General features: G+C 34.8%; 1 protein-coding gene across 1 annotated transcript in view; it reads right to left on the reverse strand.

Annotated features, from left to right (window-relative positions):
* The window catches only part of Spink5 (serine peptidase inhibitor Kazal type 5), an 81,553-nt gene that overhangs the window by 38,120 nt on the left and 20,055 nt on the right, over nt 1-23,378 (reverse strand). The window contains exons 5-16 of the mRNA XM_076857643.2: nt 21,661-21,788; nt 19,745-19,808; nt 18,760-18,887; nt 17,240-17,306; nt 14,135-14,262; nt 12,656-12,743; nt 10,845-10,972; nt 9,517-9,598; nt 8,316-8,443; nt 7,538-7,610; nt 7,097-7,224; nt 3,178-3,226 (exon numbers count right to left, since the gene is read on the reverse strand). Of these exons, the coding sequence (XP_076713758.2) occupies nt 3,178-3,226; nt 7,097-7,224; nt 7,538-7,610; nt 8,316-8,443; nt 9,517-9,598; nt 10,845-10,972; nt 12,656-12,743; nt 14,135-14,262; nt 17,240-17,306; nt 18,760-18,887; nt 19,745-19,808; nt 21,661-21,788 (1,191 nt within the window). The remainder of the gene's footprint in view (nt 1-3,177; nt 3,227-7,096; nt 7,225-7,537; nt 7,611-8,315; nt 8,444-9,516; nt 9,599-10,844; nt 10,973-12,655; nt 12,744-14,134; nt 14,263-17,239; nt 17,307-18,759; nt 18,888-19,744; nt 19,809-21,660; nt 21,789-23,378) is intronic.

Raw genomic sequence — 23,378 nt, forward strand, 5'->3', positions numbered from 1 at the left:
CAGAGAAAACATTCGGCATTTGTTTTTTGGGGCTTGGCTAACTTCACTTAGCATTATCTTCTCCAATACCATCCATTTACCTGAAAAATGCCATGATTTTAATGTCTTTTATTGCTGAGTAAAATTCCATTGTGTATATATGCCACATTTTTTTTTATCCATTCATCCACTGAAGGGCATCTAGTTTGGCTCCACAGTTTAGCTATTGTTAATCATGCTGCTATAAACATTGATGTGGCTATGTCCTTATAGTATGCTGTTTTTAAATCTTTTGAGTATAGTCTGAGGAGAGGAATAGCTGGGGTCAAATGGTGGTTCCATTCCCAGATTTCCAGGGAATCTTCATACTGCTTTCTATATTGGCTGCACCAATTTGCAGTCCCACCAGAAATGTATGAGTGTACCTTTTTCCCCATATCCTTGCCAATACTTATTGTTGTTTGTCTTCATAATAGCTGCCATTCTGACTGGAGTGAGATATCTTAGACTAGTTTTGATTGCATTTCTCTGATTCCTAGAGATGATGAACATTTTTTCATATATTTGTTGATTGATTGTATATCCACTTCTGAGAAGTGTCTGTTCTAGTCCTTGGCCCATTGGGTTATTTATTTTTTCAGTACTTAACTTTTTGAGTTCTTTATATACCCTAGAGATTAGTGCTCTATCTGTTGTGTGAGGGGTAAAAATTTGCTCCCAGGATGAAGGCTCTCTATTCACCTCACAGATTGTTTCTTTTGCTGAGAAGAAACTTTTTAGTTTGATTCCATCCTATTTATTAATTCTTGGTTTAAATTCTTGTGCTATAGGAGTCTTATTAAGGAAGTTGGGGCCTAATCCCACATGATGAAGATTAGGGCCCACTTTTTCTTCTATTAGAAGCAGAGTCTCTGGTTTAATTTCTAGGTCCTTGATCCATTTTGAGTTCAGTTTTGTGTTGATTTTATATCCTGCTACTTTGCTGAATTCATTTATTAGTTCTAAAAGTTTTCTGGTGAAAAATTTTTTGGGTCTTCTAGGTATAGAATCATATCATCAGCAAATAGTACTAATTTAAGTTCTTCTTTTCCTATACATATCCCTTTTATTTCTTTAGTCTGTCTAATTGCTGTGGCCAGTGTTTCAAGAACTATGTTGAATAGAAGTGGTGAAAGAGGGCATCCCTGTCTTGTTCCAGTTTTTAGAGGGAACGCTTTCAATTTTTCTCTGTTTAGAACGATGCTGGCCTGAAGCTTAGCGTAGATAGCCTTTACAATGTTAAGATATGTTCCTGTTATCCCTAGTTTTTCTAGTGTTTTGAACATAAAGCCGTGCTTTATTTTGTCAAATGCTTTTTCTGAATCTATTGAGATGATCATATGATTCTTATCTTTAAGTCTATTGACATGATGAAATACATTTATTGATTTCCGTATGTTGAACCAACCTTGCATCCCTGGGATGAATTCCACTTGATCATAATGCACAATCTTTTGATATGCTTTTTAATTCAATTTGCCAGAATTTTATTGAGAAATTTGCATCTATGTTAATTAGATATATTGGTCTGAAGTTTTCTTTCTTTGATGTGTCTTTGCCTGGTTTTGGGATCGGGTGATATTGGCCTCATAGAATGAGTTTGGAATTACTGCCTCTTTTTTTATTTCCTAAAATAAATTGAAACGTATTGGTTCTTCTTTAAAGGTCTTGTAGAACTCAGCTGTGTATCCATCCAGTTCCGGGCTTTTCTTGGTTGGTAAGCTTCTGATGGCTTCTTCTATTTCCTCACTTGAAATTGGTCTGTTTAAATTGTGTATATCTTCCTGACTCAGTCTGGGCAAATTGTATGATTTAAGAATTTTGTCGATGCCGTCAATATCTTCTATTTTATTGGTGAATAAGATTTCAAAATAATTTCTAATTATCCTCTGTATTTCTGTAGTGTCTGTTGTGATATTACCTTTTTCATCACGTATGCTGGTAATTTGAGTTCTCTCGATCCTTCTCTTCATTTGCATGGCTAAGGGTCTGTCAATTTTATTTATTTTTTCAATAAATAAATTGTTTTATCAATTTTTTCAATTATTTATTGTTTCATTTTTATTGATTTTGGCTCTAATTTTAATTGTTTCTTGCTTTCTACTGATTTTGCTGATTTTTTTCTTCTTTTTCTAGGGCTTTGAGATGTAGTATAAGGTCATTTATTTGTTGACTTTTTCTTCTTTTAAGGAATAAACTCCATGCAATGAGTCACTTTTATAATCATTCTTTAAATTCTTTATCTTCTGTACTCAATCTTTGTACTCAAAGATTGTACTCAATCTTTGGAATAAGTTGCTGGTGAATTGTGAGCCTTCTGGTGACACATTCTCTTGTTTTGTTTCATTTCCATAATTCTTATATTCCTAAGTTGGTATTTGTGCATCTGTTGGGATGGATTTCTCTTCCACTATTATGTGAAGTCTCCCTCTCTTGCCTGGAGATTTCCCAGATCTTGATCTGTTTTGCTCTAGACTTTAGCATAGCTCTCTCTTGATGAAATGTTCCAGATCGTCAGGTTATTATGAATATATTTCCAAGGGGGTTTTGTAGCATAGAATCCTTATTGTTATTGTTTCTGTGGTGATAGTGTATCTTGACACTTTATTGTGTTAGTGCTTGAGGATCCCACTTTCTCTGTAGATCTCACAATAGTGGGGTCCGTCCAGTGGGTCAGATATGTTGTATGCAGCAGTGTATATGGATTACATTCTCTGTTATTGCTCTTCTAGGCTTCACAATTCTGTGAAGGTATGGACATGATCTATATTGAGGTCCCCGACAGGTGTGCTGTCTACAGTCTCTGTGTTATTCTCTCTGTTGCTGCTGTAGGAGTGAATGTCTGTGAATGGTTCTAAGGTCACTTCAGCATTCTTACTTAGGACATTGTTATCAGTTTGGGGTTTAGGTCTCCCTCTAACCTTTGAATACTCATTTTTTTTTATAAAAATGAACCTCAAAATTTGAATAATTATGAAGTAAAATTGGTATTAGAAAAATTTCATAAAGACTTCTCTTTCTTTTTTTAAAGGATAAGAGTTTTCTTAGTTTATTTCAGACATGAAACAAACAGAAACAATTTATGATAATGAGATAACTAGAATGTTACTGTAAAGAAAAATTGCCAATGCACAGAATCAGCATTTCTGAAAAAATTACCTTTGCAGCTTCCCTTTTATCTTTTGCTTTTCCTTTTTCTTCTTGTTTACTACAAGGGATGGGAAAAAGAGAGAGACAGAAGAAATGGATCTTATTCCAGGAGAGCAGAACTTTCACATTCATAGGCTGATTCATAGATTGATAATCCACTGCTTTGTCTATTCTCAAGATCCACCCATAGTACTTTGTCCTTTTATTTATAATGAACTAGAAATGTTCACCACACCTCAAGACAATAGTGTGCAAAAGGAAGTCCCTTTATCAATGAGTAATCCATTTAACTTCCCAGCATGTGCACTGCAATAATACTCTCTGATTTGCTTCTGTGGTCACTTTTATAAAGTGGTAATATTTGGTTTGGGCAGCAGTAGAGCAGAGTAGCTAAAGGGGAAATACTCTGGAATGAGATCATCCAAGGAGAATGAGATGCACCTTGTTTTTAAATGAAGAGGCAATAGAGGTATAGGACAGGTAATAAGAATACCTTTCTCATAGGAATGTTTGGAGTATTAAATGAGTTGGTACATATAAAGTCACTAGAATAGTAACTCTTACATAATATGCAGTGATTTATGCTGTGATTAGCATAAATGATATAAGGGACTGATATCATCAGCATTGTCATCATTGTAAGTAAACATTCCAAAAATAGACATATGATAAAATTAAGTGAGAGCAATACATCTTTCTATGTTAGACAATTACTAGTGTTGCAAACTGAATTTAGTGGTTGGACCTATAGCATAGCTGGTATATGACACAAACTAATCCCAATGTATAGAGAAAAAAATTGCACAATTTGTTAAAATGTTTTAAGGTATTCTAATCAATACAAGATTTGACCATCCATCAAATTAAAACATTTTTAAAAGATGAAAAGATTATTTTCACATGGTATGAAAAAGTGCAAAAAATGACAATGGAGGGAAAAAGATCATCAAGAAACTCAGTAACCTTTGTTAGCATATCCACAAAATATGGGTAATAAAAGTGTTTTTGAATAGAGATTTTTGTATTTATTGGAGAAATTTTGTATTTATTGTATTTATTAAAATAGGTTTAAAATGTGAGATTTTCATACTTCTTTAAGTGAAAACTGACCTAAATATATCCAAGTTGACTAAATATTTTAATGAGGAATGATCAGAAAAGGCAGCAGAACTGACCACTAGGTGGCAGAATTATTTCCTTGCCTTGAAAAGTGATTGTAGAGGAAAAAGAAAAACAGATGGAAACAAGCCTATGAATAGGCAAATATATCACCAGTAGTTGGTAAACCCTTGATAAGAGATCATGTCCTGTCTACACTACAGTGAGAAGCATGTTATAATTTTCTTTACCAACATGGAACATAACCTCAGCTGATTTTCTGCCATTCTCAACTTCACTGGGCCTTCGTCTTTTCATCTGTAACTTGTGACTATATAGTACCTATTTCATATGATTATGATGAATATATTATGAGATTATGTGGCAAATATTATCACATACCAGCCAATTACATCTATTCGATAAACGCTTATTATGATACCTAAGTCACCATCATATTGACTTTTCCAAATCAAAAAGATTTTTAGAGTTCAATGGCTCTAACATTATGGGAAAACTCTGATGAATTATACTGGGCCCAACAGAGAAAACTGAATAACCAAATACCTGTGGAGAAATTAAATTGGCAAACACTTTTTGTCAAAAAATGAGTTTGGGAAATTGTAGATTCTTGCTTAAGGGTTCATATCATTTCACTTATTTCACAGCCAAACTTCTGGTTCCCTAAAATAGGTAACTGACTTCTACACATGGAAATCATAATCCTTAAGTCATTATCATTATGTTATTATTCATGTTAAACTCAAATCTCCCTCTCTATACCTCTTATCCATTTTAGTTTTATTCCCTAAATTCACACAGAATAAGTGGGAAGAAAAATAGTGAGCAAAAGAAAAAAATCTCATAAAATTTCTATGTACTACAATGATACTTTACCTGTAATATCATGTATTTTCTTAGTTTGACTAATAATATTTCAGAGAGCTGAAAATAATTAGTATGATTGTCATATATAATCTCTAATCTAGATAGGAAATTATAGATTACTTCTGAAATGCCTTATAAGATACCATTCTGCATCTCTTTTGTGAAAAATTGTTTTAATTGACAAATAATTTCTATTTTTGAAGATAATGTGATATAGATATACATGTGGAATGATTAAATCAGTCTAAGAAACATAATCACCTCATATATTTATTTCTCTGTGGTTAGAATATTTAAAATGTACTCTTTTAGCTCTTTTGAAATACATGATATATTAACTACAGTCTCCATATTGTGCAAAAGATCTCAAAAAGCATGCCTCTTGAAATCAGATCCTCTAGTTGAGATTTCCTCATTCCCAACATCCATCCTTCCCAACACCAGTCTCTGTCTACTTCTGTAAGTTTGATATTTAAGATGTCATATATAAATAAGATCACACACTAATTCACTTTTACATCTTGCTTATGCTGTATCTTTATGCACTTATAGTCTGAAAGTTCTCCATTTGCTGTTAGGATTTTTTGGTACTTTTAAATATGACATTCAAACTGAATTCTACATTGAAGAAGAAAGTGCATTTTTTCCATTAAAACAGTATTCCCAAAGCATTTCCCAAGCTCCCTGGCCATGCTCTACTCACAAGAAGGCCTGACACATGGAGCAGGTGTTGCCATGCATTTTCCCATCTGGGCCCCGAATGGGGTCATTCTCTCTGGTGCAAATAAGTTGTCCATTCTTCCAGGATTTGCGATATTCACTACATAACTTCTAAAGAAATCAAGGAGGAAAATTGGAGGTGTTAAAGAAAATTTAGATCTGATTGCAAGAAAGAGTGAAATTTAGCCTTTTATTTTTTTTAAACTGGAGGTCAACTCTTGGCCTATTTTAGGATACTTCTCAACTTTGAAGGCATGGATATTTTAAGCAATACTATCAATGGATCCTCAAGCAAGAAAATCACATCTGTACATGCACAGATACAAACACACGAAAACAACAGCTGTACAAAGGTTTCATAGGGTTTCAGGGAATTCACATGTTCCCGAATGCCACTTGCTCATCCCCAGGTTCATATGCCTCTGACTTATTCTAAAGGGTAGCTCACCTCAAAGGAAGCAGATTGTCTTTTATTTCTTGACGTACTTTCCCTCTTTTTCTTTTCCTCTTCTTCTGCTTGGCTAAGAGAGTGGTTGAAGAAAAGATATGAAAGAATCAGAGAATTTTCAGATTGAAAATAATCTCAGACAAAATTTGAAGTTAATTAACATGTATTAAATTCTTACTATGTGCCTAAGTCTGTGCTCATACTATGAAATAGGCATGACTTTATGTAGTAAAACTATTACTTTAACCCATTTTTTTCTAATAAGAAAACAGAATGCCTAATTTATCCAAGGACAGAATTGTAAATGCAAGTGAAGAATTTAGACCCTAGTTCAGAGGTGGTTTTCTAAACTTCCAGTGCTCAGTACTATATCTATGATGACTGTCCAGCCTTTGCTTTAATCTGTCATTTAATGCCTTTACCTATATCATCCTTGACACTCAATGGTAAGTCATTCCAATTTTGAAATCATCAAACTGTTGGGAAGTTCTTCCTGGCATTGAGCTGGAGCCTGTCTTCCAGAGCTTTCACCCACTGGCTCACTGGCCTCAATTGCATCCATGAAGACAACCTAGAAAAGTCCTGTTTCTCTTCTTGGATCTTTCAAAACTTCCCTTGCCTAAGTGTAAGGACATGGTTTTTATATGTTTCTCCAATTAGGCAGTTTCTTCAAATATGTCTTAATTCTTATATTCATTCCCTACAGAAGTATTTCCTCTCCAAATTGAACATAAAAGGAAGCAGACAGGGCAACTAGGCTGTGACTCTACTCACAAGAAGGCCTGACACATGGAGCAGGTGTTGCCATGCATTTTCCCATCTGGGCCCCGAATGGGGTCATTCTCTCTGGTGCAAATAAGTTGTCCATTCTTCCAGGATTTGCGGTATTCACTACATAACTTCTAAAGAAATCAAGGAGGAAAGTTGGAGGTGTTAATCAAAGTGTAGATCTGATTGCAAGAATGAGTAAAATTTAGCCTTTTATTTTTTAAACTGGAGGTCAACTCTTGGCCTATTTTAGGATACTTGTAAGCAATACTATCAATGGATCCTCAAGCAAGAAAATCACATCTGTACATGCACAGATGCAAACACAAAAAAAAACAAAAGCTGTACAAAGGTTTCATAGGGTTTCAGGGAATTCACGTGTTCCCAAATGCCACCTGTTCATCCCCAGGTTCATATGCCTTTGACTTATTCGAAAGGGTAGCTCACCTCAAAGGAAGCAGATTGTCTTTTATTTCTTGATGTACTTTCCCTCTTTTTCTTTTCCTCTTCTTCTGCTTGGCTAAATGAGAGTGGTTGAAGAAAAGATATAAGAAAGAATCAGAGAATTTTCAGATTGAAAATAATCTCAGACAAAATTTGAAGTTAATTAACATGTATTAAATTCTTACTGTGTGCCTAAGTCTCTGCTCATACTATGAAATAGGCATGACTTTATGTAGTAAAACTATTACTTTAACCCATTTTTTTCTAATAAGAAAACAGACAGAATGCCTAATTTATCCAAGGACAGAATTGTAAATGCAAGTGAAGAATTTAGACCCTAGTTCAGAGGTGGTTTTCTAAACTTCCAGTGCTCAGTACTATATCTATGATGACTGTCCAGCCTTTGCTTTAATCTGTCATTTAATGCCTTAACCTATATCATCCTTGACACTCAATGATAAGTCATTCCATCTTTGGAATCATCAAACTGTTGGGAAGTTCTTCCTGGCATTGACCTGGAGCCTGTCTTCCAGAGCTTTCCCTCACTGGCCTCAATTGCATCCGTGGAGGCAACCTAGAAAAGTCCTGTTTCACTTCTTGGATCTTTCAAAACTTTGACTCTTCCTGGCCTTAGTGTAAGGACATGGTTTTTATATGTTTCTCCAATGAGGCAGTTTTTTTCAATATGTTTTAATTCTTGTAGTTCCCTACTGAAATAGTTCCTTTCCAAATTGAACATAAAAGGAAGCAGAGAGGGCAACTAGGCTGTGACTCTACTCACAAGAAGGCCTGACACATGGAGCAGGTGTTGCCATGCATTTTCCCATCTGGGCCCCGAATGGGGTCATTCTCTCTGGTGCAGGGGAGTCTCCCATCCCTCACCAACTGTCGATATTCACTGCAAAGATCCTGCCATGGTATGGGGAGGAAGTTAATTCAAATATCTACATTGGCCTAAATTAGTGTTATATTTTGATAAGCCCAGGAGTTTAATTATATTTCACTTAAATGTAAAATTTAAGTCAACAACAATAACAAAATATCATTTTCTAAGAAATGGCCACACATAAGAAATAATAGAACATCACAATATGATATAAGAGGTACACAAGCTAACCCTACCATAAACTGAACAGAATAAAATAAATGAAAATATACAGGTACAATATATCTGACAACTAAATGTCTGGGATCATGGAATTTGATGGTGGAAACCAGGAAAGATATCAAGAATAATTTAAGTAAGTCTGTCAAAAGTAGCATTTTCCTAGGTTAAAAAAATGAACTTTAGAATATGTGCACTGCATTGTGAAAATAAAACAAGCCAAGAGACACAGATGCAAAATTATATAGCACATAGTGGAAAGTGGATTTCTGAATAGAGGTAAAGAAGCAAATTAATAGAGAGGCATGAGACTAAACTGTATCCTGTAGCTGATAAGGAGTGTCTGTGGGTTTAAGTAGAGCAGTATTATGACCTGATTCACATTTTGCAATGTTACTTTTACTGTATTAGGTTAATGTTTGGATAAGAGGAGGATAAGAGAAAGGACAGAATCTAGAGAGAGAATTAAGCAACACTCATCATTACAACAGGTTGTGCTGATCATTCATCTAATGAATACTGTAATATTTCAGAGGTAAAATCCATGTCTTTAATAGAATCAGGGCATTTTTATTTCGACTCAGATACGAAATTTCAGGTATTCATCTGGAGAAATTGCACATGTACTGTTTTTCTGGACAGTACTTAGCAATAGCTAAAAGCCTCTATCTGGAAATGTTGAAATTGGATCTGGAACTCAATTATTGACTCCAAGAAGTTCTTTATAGTTGACAAGTTAGTCTCTGAAGATCCAAGAACAGCACAATATCCCACTGCATTCAACTCAATGCTATCTGGGATTGAAGGGTTGGGATTTTCTGATAGTTTCTTTGAGGTGTTCAGTTAGAGGAGGATTTGTTAGATGGATCCTACTCACTTCATATGAAGGTGCTTTTTCGGATCCTCTTTTGTTTCTTGCTTGGGCTTCAGCCTTTTTCTTTTCTTCAGCTTCTTGTTGGCTGAATGAAAAAGAAAATAGAAGAGATCCATTAAGAGCAAACACGTGCTGAATTTTTTTTTTTTTTTTTGCATGCCTGCACCACTGATCTTTCCTCCCTCTTAAGGAGGAGAATCCCTTTCCCTCTATCATGACATATCAAAAAGAAGCAACAAAGCAGCCTCAGGTTTGGTATAATGCCTCCAGTTTGGTATAATGACTTCTTGATAGTTGCTACTTAACATTAAAAGAAAGATGGCAATAGTGTATCTGGAAAACTTGTTTTCTGTAAATTATCCTTCTTGCATATGGTGAGAAAAAGATCATCAAGGTTCACAAAGAAGATAGATATCAGAATTAGAATAATGGTGATATAACATCTGGAGGTGGAAAGCAGCTTTAACCAAGTTCACTGATTCAATCTCTTGTTTCTTGTTTCTCAGAAAGGATGAGAGGCATAAAGGCCTTGACTATCTCTGTTTTCAGGATGTGACTGCAACCAAAGTATCCTCCCTCCAGTCCATGGTTCATCTACACATCATGTAGAGAGTGGGTTTCAGTTAAACTTAAATGCACTGTTTGTTCATAGATACTTTATGTAAAAGCCAAAAGATGATACCAACCGGTAAAAAAATCATGATTTCCACACATTGATAAACCAAATGACCCTAAATTTGTTTTGTAAATGCAATTGTATGGTATGCACAGTTACCTGATGGTATTTCAGCTGTACATGGCTATTAACCAGAACAAAAAGTTAAATATAGCTTTTTTATAATCTAGATATAGTCTAATACTTAGTCTGAGCATAACCAAATAAAGTAAGAACTATTCTAAATAGTAAAAGGAAACTGTTAGTTCTCACTTACTAAAAATGTCAGAGTATATAAAGTAATGTTTAAGATAATTTTAGAGAAGTTTGGCAATTCCATTCAATTTCTATCAGTGCTAACTTTTGACTCCAACCCCCATGGAAAATGAGGTGCCTATTTTGTCAAATAGGTTCACCTATGAAGGTTCAGTAACAAAGCAACAACTAAGATTTTTATAAGTTTATGTTTGTCAGGAGGTTCCAGTGCTAAGAGAGTGAATGTCAGAGAAAACAAGGCAACTTAAAACAAATGACTCTGAGCACTTACTTTCAGCTCTACTGCAGCATCTTGCTTGTGACCCTTTCAACTCTCCAATCTTGCACCATGGTTTCCCTATCTATGGAACAAACTGGCTGTACTAGGGCACCATGTGACATTCTAAAACTCCATACTCACAAGAAGGCTTGGCACATGGAGCACAGGTTGCCGTGCATTTTTCCATCTGGACCACGGACAGGGTCATTTTCTCTGGTACAAAAAAGTATCCCCTTCTTTGCATGATCTCGATATTCACTGCATTGTTTCTGAATAATGAAAATTAGAATCTTTAGACATAGGTCTCTATTTGTAAATTTCGTATGCTGTTTAATCAAGAAAATTGGAGAAGAGAAATTTCAGATGAAAAAAAAATAAAACTTAGGATTTAGAATGACCAAAAATTTTGTAACACTTCCCTTCTTGCAATATTCATCCATTTAAGGATTCAACAAATACATGAAGAGGATACAAATATGAATGTGATTTAGGTCCTTTATTAGCCAAATAGAATAAGTAATTTCAATATACATGGATAAGAAACATAACTCAGATCTAGATTAATTGTGTAATGGAAGTTCTAAGAATTTTTGACTAAATTCTGTCTTGAGGATGTACACAGGATCACCATGGAACAAAAAGTCCTTCAAGAGGAATTACGGTATGCAAAATCCTGGCAGTATTATACTACATGTTCTCTAGAGATAATTTAACATTTCTTTGAGTATAGCAGCTAAACAATTAGTTGGGTAAAAAAAGAAAGGTTTGGGAAGTGGTCAAAAAGGAGACCTTGAATTTGATCAAAAGCAGACCTGTAAACTTTTAAAGGAATTTGGATTTTTATCCTTAGGCAATGAAAACATGATAAATACATAGAGCAGAGAATGACAGAATCATATTTATTTTAGAAAAACTGTCAAAGAGATTTTTGAAGGAATTGAGTGAATAGAGAATTGAAATTAAAAAAAAAAAAAAAAACTAACCAGATTCTAGAAACAGAAAGAAAGGAGGATGGGAAGGAACAAACCAAGGTGGGGAGAGAAGAGGGAGGGAGGAAATGGAAGTGAGAGATAATCGAATAGTCAAGGCATATTTGAGCACTAAAATTAGAAGAACTTGGTAAACTAAGATTATAAGGAAGAGATAAGTTAAAATTGAAGCCTAGGCAGCAAGATGGTGTTACACAGAGTCAGCTTTAATGGGGCAGGTCACTCTGCCAAACTAAGCTATGCATCTGAGAAAGCTGGTAACAGTAAGAATAAATCTAAATAGGGTTTCTTCACAAAAGATTTCTAGCATTTCAATAAATGACTCAAATATACTCCAGGATATTTTTAAACATTGGAATTTCATAATGCCAAGGACTCATAAAAATATCTCCTGTTCTATGAAGACAACAGGGAGGGTGAATGGATCATGAGGACTGAGGAAGATGGAAAGTAAGTGTATTAAAAGTTTATAGACCAGACAATGCATCTGTGCAAAGGGAAATTATTAAGTGTAAGAGCTAAGATAACAGCAATAGAAAAACAGGCAGATGGTAAGTTAAGAGATGTTTAGAAAGTGAATGTAGCATGATTTTAAAGGAAGCATATTGAATTTGTACGTGGTTATTGCTTTTAAAATGAATATCTTCACAACAGCTACCATACTATGGAAGAGACACAACACACTTTGAGTTCAGACAATGTTTGGATATACCACTTTCATTTGGAATGTGGAATTATTTTACTAATGAGCCTTGATTATTTTCCTCCACATGGATCAAGAAATGGTAATGACATAATCATTTTTATAAGTTTAAAACAATAACTATAAATTAATTTCCAGAAAACTTGTTAGTAGTAGGGAAAATATTAAACAAAATTGAAAGTACATATTAGAGTAATATGCCCACACATCCAAACCTCTCACACAAAGGTCATGACCAGATGGATCAGACTCCTCCTCACCTCAATTTCTCTTTTAAGTTTAACATTTTCTTCATTTTCAATCAGATTTTGATCTGATTTATTTTTTTCTTCAGAAAAGTTCCTCAAGCTGGAAAAATAAATAAATAAATGAGTAGAGGTGCTTTAAAACTTCATGCTGCAAAATAGTCATTAGGTACAGATAGAAAAGCAGCCAAGTTTTCCTGGATTCTGGCACAAGCACATCTAAATCACCTTAAGCTCCACTAAAAAGATCTTCTTTCTCATCTCTCCTTTTAAATATTCCCAGCTTAAATTTGTGAAGAGGTCATTCCAGTACCTAAAGAGACATGAGCTCTCTGTCAATCACTGTGTTGTTATACCTCAATATTCTTCTCTTATGGAATAGTTTTCATTCTGTCTTATAACATGTAAACATGTATGTGCCTGTGCATTTATGGCTTATTTCTGCTATTAACTATAAACTTACTCACAGCAGGGATCATCATTTGTATATCTACTCATTCATTCCCTCACCCATCATTTATTTAGCAACTATTGTTTGGCAATCCTTGGCCTGGGCCTGGGTATACAATCATGTATATGTGAATCTATGCCCTATTCTCTTGACACATGTAGTCCATTAGGGTGATAATTAACAAAGAGTCATAGAAACAGTTATACAATTACCATCTGTGATGACTGTTATTAAAAAACATTACCAAGGATTTGAGGATTGATTTTGATTAAGGACTTCAAGAGTTCTTATCCAAGAATGAGAATCTTAAAATGCCAAGATTGAGAGACACTGGCAATACACAGCAAGTGGGTAAGATCTTACGGAACTCAGGGATCTGAAGGAAAGTATAATGAGACTTGTCTGGGACATCTTCATAAATGTCATAATTTATACATAGTGGGATTTGTCCTTTTCCCAAGGCCACACATCCCAGATAAAAAGGTAATTGAAATACAATTAAAATATGTGTAAACAATTTTTTTGAGGTTGTTCCATCAACTTTGTCACAATGATGTAATTACTAAAGAAAAACAAATCTTGCTGTCTGCTTTTAACCCATTCTGTGCTATGACTGGGTACTGAAGCGGCTCACAAAGGTCCCCGGGGAAATGTGAAGAAGTGTTTTCTAAATCAGCCCTCTAACTGGAAAAGGGAGTCAGTTTGCACTCAGAAAAAGAAACAAAACTTTAGGGCTGAGGTTGTGACTCAGTGGTAGAGCACTTGCCTAACATGTATAAGGTACTGGATTCAATTCTCAGCACTGCATATAAATAAATAAAATGAAGTCCATTGACAACTAAAAAAATATTTTAAAAAAATAGTGCTGACTTACTGATGGTATTGTGATTTGTGGAGGACATAAACTGCTCACACAATTCTCACGGACAAAAACTTCCACTGGATATTACTCTGAATAATATCGAATGGAGGTTTGATCAGTCCTGGTGAGCCTCCACTTCCTTCTTTCCACAGATTGGGAAGTGTTCCTGTTCTGTACTCACAAAACTTCAGCACACAGTGAACATTTGTTGCCGTGCATCCTGCCATCAGGGCCACGGATGGGGTCACTCTCTCGTGTACAAAAGAGTCTCCCATTCCTCACTTGGTTCTCAAATTCCTTGCAGAGGTCCTTAAAAAGACAAAGCATTATAGTCACCATTTTTTACTCTTTAATCTTGACATTTTACATGATAGATTTATAATCACAGGATGTCAGGTCTGGAAGTATTGGTAAACACAAACAACATATTAAGGAGAATTAATGAGGAATAATAATCAATTTGTGAAGTTATTTGGCACTTTTATCTGCTATTAAAAGGCAAAAACAGCCTATGAAAAAAGAGTGTTTCCTAAAACTAAAACTAGATCTTGCTAATTCCTAATCCATAGGAACAAAAAAAAAAAAAACAAAACAAAAAAAAAAAACAAGATTTTTCCCACATGAACCCAACAAAATACTAGCCAAGACCAAAAAAAAATTCCAATGGACAAAAGATTGAATTGAAGAAATTAGATGTTTAAAGTTTACTTAATAAGGATCAAGTCAAAAATAATCCAGTCCTCATTTGCAGGGGAAAGAGAACATGATGGTGTCCAGCGTTATGTGTACTCTGCTTGCTTTATCATTGTTTATTGAGTTTCTGACATGATAGGTGAAAACCTCTGAAAAAGTGAATCTAATTTTTTTCTCCTCCACCTTCGAGAGATTGACAGACTATCAAGACTAATATCTACTTAAATAACCTAAAAAGATTGTGAATTATCAAAATAACCAAAGAGAGATTCCTTCTCAGATTTCCTGAAGCTTTGGAAAGAACTTTCAGGTTTCCCCCACTGTGTTTTGAAAGCTCTATTTGGTAAGGGCTATAAACTTAACAAAAAAAAAAAAAATACCCCCAATTTCCTCTGGGTTTAAGATCTTCACGTCATATGTTGTGATGGCATATATTATTATAATATATAAACTATAAAAAATTTGCTATATAAACTTTTCAACTGTGTGACCCTCATCCTTTCATTTCAACCAAGGAAACATGAGCATAAAGAGGTGACTGGGAGTCAGAGAACCTGGGCAGTCAGACTGTGGCTCCACTCACTGGGAGACTGTAACAAAGTCCCATCACCTTTGGGAACTGAGGTTTTTGGAATAGAAGATTTTAAGGATCTGTTTTAGATCAAGCATTTTCTGATTTTTCTTAATGATTCAAATTTCAATAGGATGCTTTAAAGGAGAATCCTAATTGCCTCCTTATAATAAGGTACTTGTTTATGGAGGAGTAAAGGGTATGTGCCAAACTTCCTGGTTGTAACAATCTAGGAAAACAGATGCTGATAATCATGGCAGGGTAATAAAATCAATGCCTAATGATTCCCATAAGGGAAACAATGATAATTTCGGTTTATAAGTTGTGATTCACCCAAGGAGATTCTGAAGAAACACTTTTGTGAGCAACCCACTGACAGGTTAATTACAGAGCCATATTGAGCCATCAGTGTTAGGCAGTCCTATTCAATGCAGTTACGCCTAATGACCCCAGCCACATAAAGAAGAAGCCAGAGTAGCCCAGACACTGAGAAAACCAGGGGAGTATAACTTTCTGTATTAGGGAGTAATAAATGCTACCTATCATAGGACCTTTAGACCAAAATTTACCAACCACCATGGAAGGACTACTTTCAATCCTTGGAGAGTGTCCAGCACACTGTAGAAGGTTCTCCATAGCCTTTTTTTCCCAAAATTTAAACTCAGAATACCCCACTGAATTTGGAACTTTGTTTCATTATCTAACACTGTGACATGGAAGGAGGGTCAGCTCTTGATTTCCAAACACTATGCCTGTTTTCCATAGGAAAGCACAAACCCTACAATCCACAAAATAATGTTTGTGTTAGTACAAAGAATGCAGGATGTAGAATCACAGTCCAACAGGAAGAAGGGAAGAAATTGAGGTCATTCATCCAACCTCCTTATTTTGCTGACAAGAAAATTGAGGCCCAGAGAGAAGATTTGCTTTGTCTCACACACCCACAGCATGACAAAACAAAGCTAAAACCCAAGTGTCCTAACTTCACAAAGGCCAGCCACTTAGCAAAGCAATTGCTGTACCTCTTGTTGAAAGTTGGGTTTGATGTAACTTAAAATCCAGACTACATTAACTACAGTGATTCTTCAGTTAACAAAAGGAATAACTTTTTGTACTGGATTGAAAAATAATTAAATTATCAAATAATTTTTTTGGGGAAAACCCCTGCATTTTAAGAGTATTTTTTGAACTGCCATCTCAATTTTAGAGATCTTCATTTAAGCAAAAGCAATACCTTTATAAATGCAGATCTCAATAAGGTAATAACCATATGGAAAAGTGAATAACTCTAAACTCTGTCAGTGGAATTTTTATAAAATACATCAGGGAGTATAATGTTTGAAGATTTAATTTTAAAGTTATTCTTCATTTATATTATGTTGTAATTTTTTAAAATATTATTCAAGGTAAAATGCTTTAAGCCATGCCAGAGAGAAGGCTGATGAAAATTAGCAAGATTTAGTATACACAAACTTGATCCTTTTGGGGGGACTAGGAAACAAAGGTGGAGATTTATGTTTTGAGGTTTAGATGGGAAATGTTGGTTTAAATCTGAACCTAATGATAATATAGTAGGAATAATCAATTTGGGGATTTTTTAACATTAAAACTAAGCCACATAATAGTCAATTTGAGGAATTTTAGCTGGGTGTAGTGGCTCACACCTGTAATTCCAGTGGTTCTGGAAGCTGAGAATGGAAGATCCTGAGTTCAAAGCCAGTCTCAGTAATGGCAAGGTGCTTAAGCAACTCAGTGAGACCCTGTCTCTAAATAAAATACAAAATAGGTTTGGGGATGTGGTTCAGTGGTTGAGTGCCCCTGAGTTAAAAAATAAATAAACTTGAGGAATTTTAACATTCAGAAAAAGCCATGTGGTAATAAAGGACAATGACACTATTGCATTATTTTAAACTTTCAAGCATAATTTGGTTAATGACATTATTGCATTATTTTAAACTTTCAAGCATAATTTGATTAATGTTCATGGCCACATGAGCCAAATTCTATTGGTGAATCATATACCTTTTCAGCATTTCTTCGAATTCTATTTTCACCTTCTCGTTTGGCATTTTCTGCAGCTTCTTTCAAACTGTTACAGAAAGTAAACAGCTGGTTAGTTTATGGCTCAATCCTATTTTCAGAATCCAGTCTTACTCTAAGCACTTTTGTGTCCTCTGCCTTAACCTGTTGAAACTGATCCATTTGCAGGAGACAAGCATTTCCCTGTCTTGAATGCTTGAGCCAGAGAAATTACCAAAGATAAGGAAGGGTGTGAAACTGACTCACTGCCAGTCAATTAGAAGCTTTGTTCTGTACCAGTGGATGGGTGTGCCACTTTGATTGACAAACAGGAGGCTGTCAGGAAAATTCCCTCTGATAGGCAGAACCACGGTCTTTAGAACAATGCTGTGACAGGGGTGAAACCAAACTGCACATCTGAGGCATTGCTATCCACACCCTTGTGTTTAGCTTCTTAAACCTTAAAGCATTTGTTTACCTTCATGTAAAGGAATGGTTGTTAGTAAAAGCTAAATTTGAATTGAACTCCTAAACCCTTTCACATCTATTACCTAATTATAGTCTCCTCCTGGAGACAGGCATTGCAATATCACTTCTACAGTGGAAGAACCAGCTGAGAAAGCTCAAATACTCTTTTTTTCAGCTGGTGCTTGAAAAGAAACAAAAAAACACAGAATTTAGGGCAGGTTTGAACACCAAAAGCACATGCCTCCTAGGTAAGAAAGTGGAAATCCACTTCTTTCCTGTTTGGAAACCAATAATAATCACTGTCTCCTGAACCTGATGGAACATGCCCTTGGAATTTACAACTGCTGACGGTCATTTTCAAAAGCAAGTGTGAAGTTTATTAATCTGATAAATCTTCTTTTGCCCTGATTTTAAAGATTCATTAATGTAAATATAGCACTTTAAGGCTTGCTGCTGCAAGGATAGAGTCTATACCTAGTTTAACAGCCAGAATATAAAAGACTAATTGCCTCATATTCATATCTGAGTCTCCAGTGTCTAAAACAGTGCCAGGCACTCAGAGAAAGGTTCACCCAATTGTTCTTTTTCTTCTATTACATTCACTTACACTAACAATGAATTCAGACACATGGCACTATTATTATTATTATCATCATTATTTTTATCAAAGTTAAACTGTCATTATTCAACAAGGGTCTCTCCACATGCCCAAATGAAGCAATGCATGCCAAATTATCGACCTAGATCATTCTATATAAAATTGTTTCTGAATATTAAAATATTATGACTTATTTTATAAACACTGGGTATTTCCAAAAATGCAGGGTCTCAAATTTAATAACGAGCATAACCACTTTATTCTCTCCTTTTTAGAAACTACAATTGATTATATGAAGAAAAAGAAAAAAACAAGCCATTCTGAAAGCAAAGCCTGTTTCAAAATATAAAGACAAAGGATTGCCTGCTTCCTAAAAAGAATGTTTGCTCCATGGAAGGGTATCTGGGGAGGAATTCAGTGCATGCTCAGAGGACCACCTGGGTATGAGGATACTTACAAGAGCTCGGCACACATCGAACACTTATTGCCATGTGTTCGCCCATCAGGACCAAGAACTGGATCGTTTTCTCTTGTGCATCCAAGTCTTCCATCTTTCACATAGGCCCGAAAAGCACTGCATACATCCTGGAAAGGGAAAGGAACTTGGCATTTGTTAGAATGACTGCAGTACTTACAACACCGCTTTCATAAATTTTACAGAAACCAGCACCTCTTGCATCATGATGGCCCTAGCCATCTAAAGCAATGCCAACTGTGTAGAGGCAGCTCAATGAGTAGTTGTAATTCATATACTTAAGTATATTTACTTATTTACTTATTCATTCATTAATGCAGTAAGCATGATGATGGTGCTAGAATTCAGGTAGCTCATTATCTCCTAGGAGATTCAGATAAAGAAACATTTAAAATAGTACGTGCTAAAATCCTTCAGGGAGGTAATCTCAAGTACCTCAGAGGCCTAAAGCAAGGGAACTGAACTCTGAAGAGCAGGAATGTTCTTCAGCTAGACAATGTCAAGCCCCACGTGCATGTGACACTTTCTTTTTTCCCCTACCATTGCAGACTCACAGAATCAGCATTGAAAGTAGCTATTTATACTAAATATCATTTTAGTGAAGTAATTTACAAGGCCTTCTGTCAGCAAATGACAACTCTGGAGTTTCAAATCAGGTTAAATGACTGAACTTTAGGGCCCTTTTCACCACACATGCAGTTTCCTTTAGTTTGATTGATTGAATTCTTTTTTTAAATAAAAGCAGAAATAGAGTTAGAAGGTCTAACCACCTAAGTAAAGTGATTCTTTTCAGGAACTATCAACTACTTTTCCTTATTAGCTGGTGTATTCACTATTCCATTTCAAGCAAAACAAGAACTACTTCCTTGCAGGCATGCACCAAAGAGGAAGAGGAGAGCACCCACTTCCTCTATGAGGTCACCCCCCACCACCCATGGCTTTCCCCCACCCTGACTCCTGTCCTCACCTGTTCTGGATTATTGCTTTCACATTTTCCCTCGCTTTTTATGCCAACTTGGGAGCTGGTCTTCCTGAAATCACAAGTTAGCAGATTTACCAGTTAATATCACAGAACTAACTCCCCACCTTTCCCACTTTGCTTCTCTTCATTGTATTTTGATTCTTTTTTCCTCCTGAGAACAGTGCTATATTCCATTTTTTACTTCAGTTGTCTAATGACAGCCTATTCAGTTAGAACCTGAAGTCAAAGAAATGGCCATGTTGGAAGACTGATAACATTCAGAGTTGTGAATGTAATTTCCAGAGACCTTTTGTTTCCTGTGTCTGGGGTGGGAATTCACATCAGAAGATAGCCAAAGGAAGACTTGTAATTAGATGTGAGATGCTCTCAAGAACTTTGCTGTAGTTGCTCTTGTTATTTTTAGTAAACAAATTCAAGCTTTAATTATCCAGTATTCCACTATAGTTTTCTTCATTTGGGTTACACTGAATAGTAATCTATTTTTTCAAGAAAAGTGCTTAAAATTCTGATAATTTACTCTGTTTAGTCTAGTTCTACTCTTTTAGTAGAACTTTTTAAAAAATCTGGTAATATAGAACCATAAAGGTAAGACACTTCCTAATTTCTAAAAAGGCAACTTGCAATTTAAGATCTGTATAACAACAAAAATAACACAAATAAAAATAAAATATGTAAGACTGATAAGAAAAGAAGTTTGTTTTCCAATGATATTGGCTGAGGAAAACTATTAAAATTAAATTCTTAAAATATTGTGAAAGAAATAAATTTCTTTCTTAATATTTTAAATTCTTAAAATTTAAATTTTAAATTCTTAAAATATTAAGAAAGAAACCTAACGGGCAGTATGTTTCTCAGTGTATAATAACAAGGAGTATTCTAGAAATCTAAGGAGAGGAATTTTCACCTGGATTAGAGATTTGAAGATGTTAGACAGGATTCCTCACTCAAGACAGTAAAAAACAAGTGTTTCTTTTGTTTGCAATTGTGTTACAAAATAAATATATCTCATAACAACCTGCATGTTCTTCACATGTCTATTTTCCTTTGTGTTTCTTTATATTAGCCCTTGGTGGGAGTTCAGAGCCTAATTTTAGAATGTTTTCTGAAAATTTGAACATGTGAAGGATCAAAGTTTTATTTTGGTGGGAGATTCTTATTGTAAGAAAAGATAAAACTTAAAGAATATCAAAGAATGAGTATGGCCTGACTAGTCTTTTCATACATTAGTTATTATATTTGCAAAAACTCAAGAGCAGACAACTCAAGATTGAGGTCACAATTCAGAACCTGCACAGAAGGTCTGCATCTTGTTGATGGAAAACAATCAATAACCAAGCCTAGCCTGCAGGGTGGAGAAGGAATAAAATGGGGGCAAAATATAGGGCAGTGAGATGCTTTATCTATCGGGCAAAGATTAAATAGATGAGAAGAAATTCATTATTTAAAGATCCAATTTCTTACTCTAATTAATGAATACTACTTTAATTAATGAACACATATCATTTGAGATGAAATCATTCTCTGTTTAAAATGGCATGTTAGATGAATAGATTGACAGAAGTGTGTAAGGACACACATGTATACATATAACATCCATATTGCATAGAGGTATATGTCTATATATGTACATACACACATGTGTATAGATATTATACATATTCACACACATATATAAAATCTCCCTATCCTGTTTACTTAATAAAGACAGTGATGACAGTGCGCACAAAAGTAAAATATAAAATTATGCTACATACATAACTCTACATACTCCTTTCTTAAAAGTGGTAAAAAAAAAAAGTAGTTCTAATAGCTTATGGGTGGTTAACTTCCACAAAATGAATTATCTTAAAGATGGGGGGAAGCTGTCCTATGACTATGCAGAGAACAGGCAGACCACTCACTGATTCTCAGCACACAGTTCACATCTGTTGCGGTATGTTTTCCCATCTGTGCCACAAACTGCAGCATCATCAGCAGTACAGATAAAATCCCCATTTTTTTCTCCTTTCTGGAAATCACTGCAATTCAGCTGAAAGAGACATTATCAAAGAGCATTAAAATACAAGAAATAAAATATTCATTAGATATAGATAGGTTAAAAGTTTAAGCCCAGAATCATATAACTCGCCATCAGAAAGAAAAAAAAAATATTAAGATCAGTAAGCTAATAAAATCATGGGTAATGGAACATATCTAAGAATAGAGTTATAATTACCTTTCAAAAGAAAGGATCTCAGTATGATTTCCATCACATGCTATCTGGGTGGAGTTGGTCAAATCACTTCTCTGAAACTTAGTACGCTGTCAAATCCTACCCTCCTTCTCCATAGAGTGTTAATGAGGCTCCACAGGTAATGCATATGAAAAGTTTGTAAGCTATAAACTACTATAAAGTTTCTGCTATCATAGATTGGAATGATTATTAAAAGTCACATTTCTGTGTTCATAGTTCTAACTCTACCACTTGCTAGCTGTGTGGGTTGAGCAAGTAGCTTAACCTCATGGCACTTAATCGTCCTCATTTGCTAACAGAACATAATTTCACCAACCTCTCAGGACTACAAGGATATGTAAGCATGTTACTACATGTACAGCAGTTGAAATAGTCCTAACACATTCTAATCATCTGTTGTTGTTATTTTAAATGTTTTCTCCACTGACAATCAAGCCAAGAAAGCTAAAACATCTTTTAGGGATAATCAGAGAAATCCCAAAACTCTGCTCTAATAATATGGCATAGACTTAGGGACACCTGTATAGTGAGAAAACAATTGCATCTGGCAATAACTGAAGGCTGGTGTTCATATCTCAGACGTGCCACCCACTTACCTCACCTCTTTGAATCTCATTCTCCTCACCTGAAAAATGAGAATTCACACCCTACCCACATTCCAGGTCTGTGGTAAAGATCATACAAATACTCACAAAATATTATTTGGCAACAATTATTGTGACATATGCTAACTAAAGAAGAGTGTTATCTTAAATTTAACTTCTATCTAAAATCAGTTGCATAAAATGGAAATACCCCAAGCTTTGGACCTCACATTGAAAAATATTTTTTGATGTCATCACTGTCAAATATTTTAATGGTATATATGGAACACTTAGAACATATTCCTTTTATGATCTAGTTTGCCACAAATATAGCAATTAAGGGGAGATATATATATATATATATATATATATATATATATATATATATATATATATATAGTAAATTTATCAACCAGAATATATGCTTGCAGAACTCTCCTAGAAGGTAATAAAACAAGAAGATTTTAAAATAGAGAGGAAAACATATAACACCATTCCACTATCCACTTCCTATATTCAGGAAGAAGTCACTAGTAGAGTGAAAATAAGATAAATAATTTTATTTCATTCATTCATTTGCTCATTTATTTTATAAAGTTTATTACATTTATATAAGACTTTAAGTTCTCTATTAGACTGTGAATCTGCCCCAGCAATATATATATATATTTATGTGTGTGTATATGTATATGTATGTATGAGTATAAATACAACAATTTTATATGATAGTGCTATAAAAACCAAACTAAACAATATGATAGTGCCTAGAATAGTGATGGTTTTAACTTTCAACATGCAAGAA

Source organism: Callospermophilus lateralis, chromosome 5, assembly GCF_048772815.1.
Source record: "Callospermophilus lateralis isolate mCalLat2 chromosome 5, mCalLat2.hap1, whole genome shotgun sequence".
In the NCBI taxonomy this organism is placed as follows: Eukaryota; Metazoa; Chordata; class Mammalia; order Rodentia; family Sciuridae; genus Callospermophilus; species Callospermophilus lateralis.